At 43.3% G+C, this 10271-nt stretch overlaps 2 protein-coding genes across 4 annotated transcripts; both read left to right on the top strand.

Moving 5' to 3' along the window:
* Nucleotides 1-535: 535 nt before the first annotated feature.
* Nucleotides 536-2741, top strand: LOC115036224 (ZP domain-containing protein). The gene is made up of 6 exons (XM_029494348.1): nucleotides 536-582; nucleotides 686-821; nucleotides 1157-1251; nucleotides 1859-2027; nucleotides 2264-2375; nucleotides 2493-2741. Exons 1-6 carry the CDS (start codon nucleotides 536-538, stop codon nucleotides 2666-2668), a joined length of 735 nt encoding a protein of 244 aa, XP_029350208.1. The 3' UTR covers nucleotides 2669-2741.
* A 999-nt stretch (nucleotides 2742-3740) lies between these two features.
* On the top strand, nucleotides 3741-9618 carry fbxo30a (F-box protein 30a). Of its 3 annotated transcripts, none has more exons than XM_029493154.1 (3): nucleotides 3741-3935; nucleotides 4837-6901; nucleotides 7016-9618. In XM_029493154.1, exons 2-3 carry the CDS (start codon nucleotides 4889-4891, stop codon nucleotides 7217-7219), a joined length of 2217 nt encoding a protein of 738 aa, XP_029349014.1. In that variant the 5' UTR covers nucleotides 3741-3935; nucleotides 4837-4888; the 3' UTR covers nucleotides 7220-9618. The 3 variants fall into 3 exon arrangements, with proteins under 3 accessions (XP_029349014.1, XP_029349016.1, XP_029349015.1); XM_029493156.1 differs by having other exon boundaries at nucleotides 3741-4716; XM_029493155.1 differs by having other exon boundaries at nucleotides 3741-6901.
* Nucleotides 9619-10271: the final 653 nt, after the last annotated feature.

The raw sequence follows: 10271 nt of genomic DNA, 5'->3' as shown, positions 1-10271 counted from the left end.
CATCTGCACCCAGCAGGGGCCCAGACAAACCCTGGACTCAACCTTTTCACCCGTCTCCATTTTATAGTTTGACCAACGTCACTTTCCAGCAATGCAATATTGAACAGTGTTGCTCACATTTACAGTGTGTGTCAGGGCGATTGCTGCTCAAGTTAAAGCTTTGGAAAGAGCTCACATAAAGTCACCACAGTGGCTCCTCCTGTTACTTTTTAACGTGATTCTCATAACTGGGAACGGCTTTGGTCAGCTGAAACAGCTAAAAAAGCACATTCACATCTATCACCAGAGAGGGGATTTCAACGGGAACGGTGACTGTGACATGTCACATGTTTGAGAACTCAGTTTTGACCTACATGCCCCTCAGAGTTATTTGATCTATTTCCCCGCTGACTGTCATATGTCTTTCTTTTTCCCTCCAAAGGCCTCAGATGATACACACATAATGTTCATAAACACTATACACAACAATGACTCAGACATCATAACAAGAAACTATGTCAACATTACCTTTGTGTGCCGTTACCCCATCAACTACATGGTGCAGCAGCCCAACGGGGAGAACTTGATCAGAGTGGATGTCAGGTACGTGTTGTTCTTGTTTTTTAGTCTGTGTGACCCCTGACCTGGACTGTAACATTGTTTTTAACATGTATTGTTTATTTCCTTATGTCATTTTGCTGCACAGAACCATAACTCTAAACACAGAGGATGGGAACTTCTCTGTGTCAATGTTATTGTACAAAGACGAAGCCTTTGAGGACAGATGGACCACGGTGCCGTCACTCAGACTGGATGATGACATCTTTGTGAAAGTTTTCATGGTAAATCACAACTCGTGTTCAATCTAAAATTGATTTATTTGCATATCATTAACCCCTTTTGTGGTTGCCAAGCCTTAAGTTCGAGAGGAAAACTATTAAAGGTTTATTTTTACCATCGACACCTATTTTTGGATTAGGTTAAGCATGTTGTTACACGACATTAAGCAACATGTTGTGTGGCGGGGTGCTCTGAGCAATGCTTGAAATCCAACACTCCACCCGTGACCAGATAGTCAGTCTGAGCACTGCTCATCTTCTCCTCTGTGTTGTTCTAACCTCCTAGTACAGCTGTTGTTTACTATGAGTCAGCATTTCCCGGCTTGTCTGTCCCGTAGATACCGGCTCACCTGATGCTGCGTATGGAGAGATGCTGGGCTACGCCAACCAGTGATCCATACAGCAACATTCAGTACACCTTCATCAGAGACAGGTCTGCATCGACGCTGCTTGAACATACGTGTGTTAATCTGCAACAAAACGCTGTGAAAAAACATGCCTCGTGATTGAAATACACTCTGGAAAACCTTAAACTTTCCCGTGTTTCAGCTGCATGAAGAGTAAGAATAACTAGGTCAAGAGTTACATATTCACACGAGATACTTTAAAGATGTGTGTCGGTGTGTTGACACCGGCTTACGTCGTGCCCTGCAGCTGTGCTCTTTCACCACACTTGCACACCGCTCTAAGTCCTCTAATGTGAGTGCTGTTGAAATCTGAAATAAGAGAATTTGTTGCTTAGAGAGACGACCAGACAACAACTCTCAGAGCCTGGTCATGTGATTCCAGTCTGAGAGGCCACATGCGTTTGAGTTCAACAGCTGTGCACGTCCTTGACAACCAGACAGTATTTGGTACTGTTAGCAACAGAGAGAGAGCAATAAAATGTGCCGTGATTTCACAGTGCAGAGCGGGCGCTGAAGAAAATACTGATCTTAAATCACCTCAGAACAGCGTTTACATTATTCTTTAGCTTTGCTGAAGCTATGCCCCAGTATTTTATTCTAGCCTTAAATCTGACTGTCTGTCTCCCTCCTCAGCTGCCCGGTTTTGTCAAACGAGCAGACCCTGAGTGTCCTGAAGAATGGCCAGGGTCCAGAGGCCATGTTCAGGATACAAATGTTTAAGTTTGTCGGCAGCTCTTACACTAACATCTTCCTCCACTGCAACGTCCAGATCTGCCATAATGGACCGGGACTGTGCCAGCCTGTGAGTGAGTTCATGCAGCACCCATTCCTCAGACTGAGAGTCAGAGACCAGTTTGGACAAGTAGCCTGCTATATGTGCAGCTTATGTCCTTAATATAGACCCATCAGGGCGGCATTTATTTTTCAGTGACGCGAGCTACCAGTTAAGCTGCCCTATTTTAAATATGCTCCGCTCAACACTGAAGCTCAGTGCATCTCTGTTCGTTTTAATTATGTTTTACTCGTGTTTCTAAATAGAACTGCTCTGGCGAAGAAGGACTGATGAGGATGCGGAGAGACATCCCACTGTCCCACACAGTCTCTTATGGACCAATCCGACGTCTGCTAAACAATGAATACCCCAAACTTGGTATGTCTTTACCTTTTAAGAGCTTCAGTTTTTTGATTCTTCAGAGCTCATAGATTCCAGACCATGATAACTATTTCTATGCAAAGTGTGGTTGCACCTGTTCCCTTGTCTCCCTAGATGCGAGCGGAGTTCCCCCTGTGGAGACCTTCGTCCTCGGAGGGCTGCTGGTCGTCTTCCTGCTGATCGCCGGGGTGTTTGGGAGGCTGTGGCTTCGCTCCAGACGTTTCTACCCAGCTAGGGAGGCGCAGCTCACTCTGTCCAACATTCACCACATCTCAGAAGTGGCCTCATGAATCAGCATCTGCAGCTTTTCTGAGAAGTTGAATGGACTAACAAACACATACACATGTACAAATACAAACACACGTGCACGGGTCTGATTTATAATGAAGGGATTTTGTGGTTTTGTCGGAAATTGATTAATAAAGGTCTCCCTTAAGTGTGTTTTTTCCAGCACTATAGTGACACTGCACTTATACTTCTGTGTGAATATTTCCATATTTCAGAGTATTTTTGTCCTGTATTTTTAGTACTTTAACTTACTCTACATTTTTCTTATTGTCAAAACAATTCTCATGAAAATATGAAGAGCCACAGTGTTTCAGTCTGTTACTCAGTACTTTCTGACTGTCTTGCTCTGTCTGTAGATCTCTGCCCTAAGCTCATAACTCGTTTTTAAAAATAGGTCACAAAATTACTAAAAATGTGAACAGCTCAACTGTTTTTAGTAAGTATGACTCCATTAGTTGTAAAAACTTGGAATCGATGCATATTAGTGAATATATACAGCTGAATAACAGGTTGCTGCAAGTTTTCAGGTCAGGGACGGCACACCACCCAGTTCAGTGGCTGAATGGCTCATTCATGTGTTTTTAATAGATGTTGGAAACAGTGGAGGTCTGAGGCAGTGAGGTTTAAGGCATACATAAATCCCTCCTGGTTATATGATATCACATTGAAATTCATATTTGTAGTGATATACACTTTAAAATCTGCCTCATCAAAGTTATCCACAATAGGACAGATGTTCTGTATAGGTGCTGGGATCACATGTAGATCTGGTCATGAACAGAAGTGGAGCAAATATCCAATATGTTAGATACTGTAGTGCATGTTAAGAGGCTGCTTGAGTATGAAGAGGAAAAAAATATATATTTTAGAGAGCAGAAATTTCTCATTGCACATATTTGATGTGATTTAAAGCCCCGACTGATTGAGATCTAAAAACAACATGAGTGTCTTCAGGGTTTTCCCCGCTCCGTCTATTTCCGTCTGCGCCCGTAAACCGAGCTGTGACGGAGAGCTTTTACGTGATGACGTAGCAGGCCGACGTACGGCAGCACGGTCAACACAGACGCCGACACAGAAACAGCGAAGGTCTCCGAGCCCGAAGAGCAGCCGCCGCTTCTTCCCGTTCACAGCACGATTTGGACTTTATTTTTTTTAAAAAAACACAGTGAGATGGTTTTGTGGGTGTAGTGTCCGCCTCGCCGATGCTGCAGGAGCCGATTCAAGTGAAGAGATTTTAATCGATTACACCCGGAGAGCCGCGGAACTCCGGTGAGCTGTTTTCTGCAGGCGACCGGCTAGCAATGCTAAAGCAGCGTAGCCGCTAATGCTAACAGGCTGGCCGTGCAGTTGATGTTCTTTTGTTTAACTTTAAAAAAAACTTTTGTGCATCGTTGGTTCGCCCTTCCTGTGGCGTGGCTTTCATTCATGGGGATCTTTGTACGGTCACATGAGGTAAAAATAGAGTTGGCTGAGACCGAAGTCGGTCGGAATCAGAAAAACCGGCTGTTGCTGTGTTGTTTGTGTTTTTAGCTCTGTGCTAACTTGCAAGTTATGCTTGCGTAATTTAGCCAGCTAGCCGCTCCTGGCAATGACTGTAAAGGTTTGAACAATGGCTCTTCTGTGTAGCATTGCAAGCATTGTTGTAGGTCTTTAAATTATTGTTTGCCGTCCTTTGAGCCCGCATTCATGCTCCCCTCGCACAAACAACACCACCAAAACAAGCCTGAGGCTAATGATTCAGAGGTATTTACCTTGTGGGTCTGTCGCGACTGGTGATCAGTTTGAACAATGCACTAAAATTCCCTTTAAGTTTGTCTGACTTGTCACCAAACACCACGAAGGAACGACGGAGATCCTACAGGCGAAGTGTCGAGTTTTGGAAGAAGTTGTCTCACCATGAAACCCAAGAAGGCTGTTGTGAAATGTGAAATGTTACTGAACAGCCTAAAGATGTAGTAAACGTCCACACACATTCAGTTCTTTAAAGGCATGGCAGCTCACGTGTCCTGCATCAGCATATGTTGTGGTGTTGATGTGTCCATGGGATAAGGTATCATCAGCATGCTCTGTTCCTGCCTTGTGTTTGCCTAAAACATTGATGTTATCCTGGCACGTCTGATGATTCTCCAGAACTGTGACACAAATGCTGTTTTGTTGACTTTTGTTTCAGGGTTGACTGCTTCATATCTTTTCCCTGTTGGATAAGGAGCAACAAAGTGAAGATGGAGAACCTGCACCCCCACTGCGTTAAATGCATCAACAGAAGATGCATGGTAAGACCAGAAACGGGTGTTTCCTGCGACCTCATTGGCTGTCCTCTTGTCTGTGGTGCAGTCTTTCACTCCTGCAAACTAGAGGAGCATCGTCTGCTGTGTCCATATGAGCGGTTGCCGTGTTTAAACAGTGGCTTTGGCTGCCCTTTCACAATTGCAAGGATCAAGATGGCACAACATCTTGAGACTTGCCCAGCAAGTATAGTATGTTGTACTATGGAGTGGAACCGCTGGCCCGTGAGTTATGCCGATCGCAAGTCCTATGAAAACCTGAGCAAAGACTTTGATGAGGTGGAACAGCTAGACATGGCCCTGGCCCTGCAGGATCAGAGGATGTTGTTAGAATCCCTGAAGGTCACTACCACTGTGTCAAAGAATGGAGATAAAGAAGGCAATGAAAGTGACAAGATGGCCACAGCATCAAGTTTACCAGAGGCAGTGTTGGGTAATGGATCAGTGGAAATGGAAGAAGAGCCCTATGCTGAGTCGTATAGTCCTTCAGTCGAGGCAAGCAGAAGCTTTGCAGCGGCCATAGACATCCTCAGTAAGTCCAAGGATATTGGCGTAATTGTTGGAAATCTAAATGGGGAAAAGACTGATAAGAATGGAACACTCTGCAATGGAGAAAATGGTGATAGCCATAATGTTTATGTTGCAGAAGGTGGGAAGAATGTAGATATGCAAGAGAGTGACTCTGATTCAGAGTGTGAACTCGGAGCAGTAGGTGGAGTAGATTGCGCGGTGGGGACAGATGGGGAAGAAGACGGCATTGGCTGGGCAGAGGAAAATGACTTTGTAGAATTGTTTTTTGAAGAAAAGGAGGATATTATTGAAGAGCCAATAAATGATTTTGACCTCGTGTGGCCAGAGATGCCTCGGGATTACATGCCTGTGGTAGCTCTGGGGCCGCCAATGCCTCAGCAAGCACCACTTTCACCCCCTATGCCATTCCTGCTGTCCGATCATGTAAGAAATAACTTCTTGCAACACTTACCCACTGAACTCAGGTATAGGTGCTTAGAGCGTAAACTACAGAACGTAGAAGTCCTCAGAGGTATAAGTATGTTTACATTTAATGGACGCCGGGCTCTGCTGTCAGACCCGTACTTGTTTCGAGCAAAGATGGAAGATAAAGCAGTAGACACTTCTGATCTGGAGGTGGCTGATGACCCCATGGGCCTCCACGGCATCGATCTCATCACGGCAGCTTTGCTCTTCTGCCTTGGCGATTCTCCAGGTGGAAGAGGAATTTCAGACAGCAGATTTGTCGATGGCTACCACATCGACTTTGGTACTCAGACATTCTCCTTCCCGTCAGCCATTCTTGCAACCAACACCATGGTAGGGGACATTGCTTCCGCCTCAGCCTGTGATCACGCCAGCCCGCAGCTCTCTAACCCCAGCCCCTTTCACACTCTCAGGCTGGACCTGGTGCTTGAATGCGTTGCTCGATACCAAACCAAACAGCGCTCCATGTTCACCTTTGTGTGTGGTCAGTTGTTCCGGCGAGATGAGTTCTCTTCTCATTTCAAAAATGTTCACGGTGATATCCACGCTGGACTCAATGGCTGGATGGAGCAACGCTGCCCCCTGGCCTACTATGGCTGCACCTACTCCCAAAGACGATTCTGCCCCTCTGTTCAGGGCTTCAGGATCATCCATGACAGGCACCTCGGCTCTTTTGGTGTTCAGCCCGGTCTACCTTTAAAAACTGGAGACACTCTTCCAAGAAACAAGTGCCACTTCAGCTCTCAGTGCGATCGATTCAGCAGTCTTCCATTCGAAGTGTTGCAACATGTAGCAAGTTTCTTGGACAGCTTCAGCTTGTGCCAACTGTCCAGAGTGTCCCGCACCATGAGGGATGTGTGTGCCAGTCTGCTCCAGATGCGTGGCATGGTCGTCCTGTTGTGGGAGAAGAAACGGCGTCCCGATGGATCCCCGTCGTGGAAGATCACAGATAAGGTTTGTGTTTTGTTTGTTTTTCTGTTGACTGGTGTTTATATTTGATCACAGTGTCACCTACAGTTTGATTATGTGCACATAAAAAGTAATGGATCAATCCTCTCTGTCGTTCAGGTGTGGCGGTTCAGCACAGCTTTCGGTACAGTGAATGAGTGGAAGTTTGCCAACATCGCCAGCATGGCCGACCACCTCAAGAAGTGCAAATTCAACACGATTGCCCGTCGGGAGGAGGCCATCCCTCTGCCCTGCATGTGTTTCACCAGAGAGCTCACGAAAGAGGGAAGGTGTTTACGTTCAGTTCTCAAGCCAGTAGCATAAGCAATGACATTTTTGAGACCATTAGAACTCAAATAATCAAATATTTTCTCCAGTGTTTACAGCCTCAAAAATATAGAAACTCCTGGTTGGATGTTAGAAACTGTTGTTGTTTGCTTCACAGTGGAAAAGTAAAATCACTCCCATAAATTAGATTAAGACAGATTTGTATTTTAATAACACATCAGATTTACAAATTTAACTGCAAGTCTTGTATCCAACTCTCTGATGGATTTATGAATACAGCTGTTTTGAACTTCTGCCATTATCTACTCCGACATTTTGTAAATAATCAGATGTTTTGATGTAGATGTTTTTTTATTTTTGTATAAAAACTCCATACTGTGCTACAATGGAGCTAAGAGTAGAGCCTTATCTTGTGATACACTTGATTTTTCTAGTCTTGAGGTTGTTCAGAACATCTCAGTGAGATTTCTCCACTGCTTCTAGCTGGAACTGTTTACTGGTATCTTGCACGGTTTTGTATCTTCTCCTGATACCCAGAGTGACCACATGTGCAACGCTTAGAGCTCATCGATATTGCAGCTTTAATTCTACATTTTTAAGACTGACCAAACATCTGTGGTAGCTCTGCACAATGTACACCATTGTACAGGGTGGTCAACCTGTATCACTGTGGGTGTTTATTTCTATTCACCAGCATAAGCATTGTGTTGGGTTGTTGTGTCTTTGAGGATTGCCACGTAGCACTGAAGCCATGACGGTATCAACGGTAGTCCATCATCTGCTGTGCTTCTCTGACTTCTGACTAATGTGCAGGCATGATAGTCAGGCTGAAAGACAGTGTGACACCACTCACCGGCCACATGGCAGTACCTTTTTTTTTTTTTTTTTTTTTTTAAAGCTGTGTTCACTTGTGGTTTGTCTTTTCTATCAGTGGCTTTGATAAACAGCCAGCTATGGTGATTTAAATCTGAACTCTGTAGCAGGTGAAGTGATGGATGCACCCAGTGAATATAAGAGTCTGTCAGGAAGTCTTGTTACCCTCCCTCATGGTCAGACTTCATCAAACCCTGCTGGCCAGGCGTTTTTAACTAAAAGCGGACACACACTTCCCTCCAGTAAGAAGCATCACTAGTAATCGTCACATTCATTATTTATCTTGTTTGTTGGGTTTTTGGCACTACATGTCCAATGTGTTAAAAATCATTAGGTGTCTCAGGGCCGCAGCATGAAGCACTGTCTCACAATAGTGTGTGTGCGCGTGTGTGTGTGCGCGTGTGTGTGTTGAAAACAAAATAGCCCAGAAAAGCACAAGTTATCAGCTGCTTGATTATTGGGGGGTCTTAGAACTGACTGGTGTACCATTCAGTATTATTACACATACGTGTGTGTTGCAGTGCTGACTAACTAAATAACATGTTTTCGTGTTTGTCATCCATCAGCATTGTGCTTATAGGCGAGTGACTGTAATGAGCTGACAGTGAAAATGCCTTTTTGAATGTTCTTTTAAAAACAAATGGAGGCTAGTTTGGGTGAAATAATACGTTCTAACAGCATATGAACACATTTTGCTCCCATGAATGAAAAATGAAATCCATATTTGTTTGTTTTTTATGTACATTGTAAAATCTGTCTCAGAAAAGTATCTATCTTATTACTGGTCAGAAAAATGGATAGTGTGTTTTTATATATCAAAAATTTGATATAAGCCCAAGCAATGATTGAACTAAGTTTGTCTTTTTATTCTAGTGAGTCCCAATCTGTGTTTGGTTTCGGGTTTTTGTTTTTGTTTTTTTTTGTACTGGTACTGTTTTTTTGTTTTTTTTTTTTTGTTTGTTTGGTTTTGGTTTTGAGTTTTTTTTTTGTTTTGTTTTGTTTTTTTGAGGAAAAAAATCTGCCTTTGTAATGTCTAGATTTATATTTGAATTACTGATTTGCACATGAAGGCATGTACTGTAAAAATTGAAATCATGATGCTGAGGGTATTTTCTTTGCTTTAGTAGCAGGGACTGCTCCCCCTTGTGTTGCATGTGAGTTTGATGTCTTTGGAAAATAAGTCAGCCAGTCTAGTTGCAGATACATTTATATGGCTGATTTCTCAGGCACAGTGTGTCAGTTAAGTACGTTTTCATATGAGCTGTTACAGTTAAAAAAAATCTTGTTTCATGACACATTTCATCCATATGTGATAGCATGTTTCATTCTTCAGGTTTTAATGGGGGACCTGAATATTTTATCAATTGTTTGCTCAACAAATATATACGACAAATGTGTTTCAGCAATGAAGACGGTTCTTTGCAGGCACCTGGAGTGTTGTCATCAGAATTTGAAGTTTTGTTTTCACTCCTGCTGAAGTGTGTGGGTTTTTTTCACTACAATATGCCAGCTTCATTTGTTTGACTTTTGAAGCATTTTAATAAAGAAGCTCTCAGTTTTTAACAGTTGGGGTTACGTTGTCCTTTGACTTCAGATGTTTCCACCACTGAGCCAACACAACTCACTCACAGGTTACACAGGAAAAGAAGAGCTTCCTGCTTAAATTACGATATTATTGTGTGCACATCCTGTCCTGTATTTAGGCCATGTGAGTGATAACAGATTCATTGAAAGAAAAATGGAAACTTTGGATTAAAACTGTTCAAATGTTATTCAGGTCAAAAGGCTGTATCTAACCCGTCACGGCTTACAAAGGAAACAATACAAAAGACAAAATAGTGTGTGTGTATATAACCACAAATTGACCACATCCTGTAGATGCCTTAGTCCAAAAAAAAAAAAAAAAAAGAAAAAGGTTTTATTTAACTATTTTTCAAGCCAATGAAGCTTTGGGAGGTTCAGCCCAGCGTGTGAATTCTCCATTTCTTCAAGGCAATAATAATCAACACTAGGAATGTTATTGTCATCGTCCCATTTCAATGACAGACCTGGTCAACAGTTTGAGCTACGGCAGGATTGTCCCATCTACCAACACTAGATGGCCCCAGATCATCACAAGTTAAGCTTCACAGACCGGACCAGTCCAGGATCCTCACAGAGGTCAGATTCACTGTGTCCATCCACAGTGATCATCATGTGTCCAGTTCATATCGTT

This window comes from Echeneis naucrates, chromosome 22 (genome assembly GCF_900963305.1).
Source record: "Echeneis naucrates chromosome 22, fEcheNa1.1, whole genome shotgun sequence".
Lineage (NCBI taxonomy): Eukaryota > Metazoa > Chordata > Actinopteri > Carangiformes > Echeneidae > Echeneis > Echeneis naucrates.
Note: the sequence above shows the minus strand (reverse complement) of the source record. Positions and strands in the feature narration are given on the sequence as shown.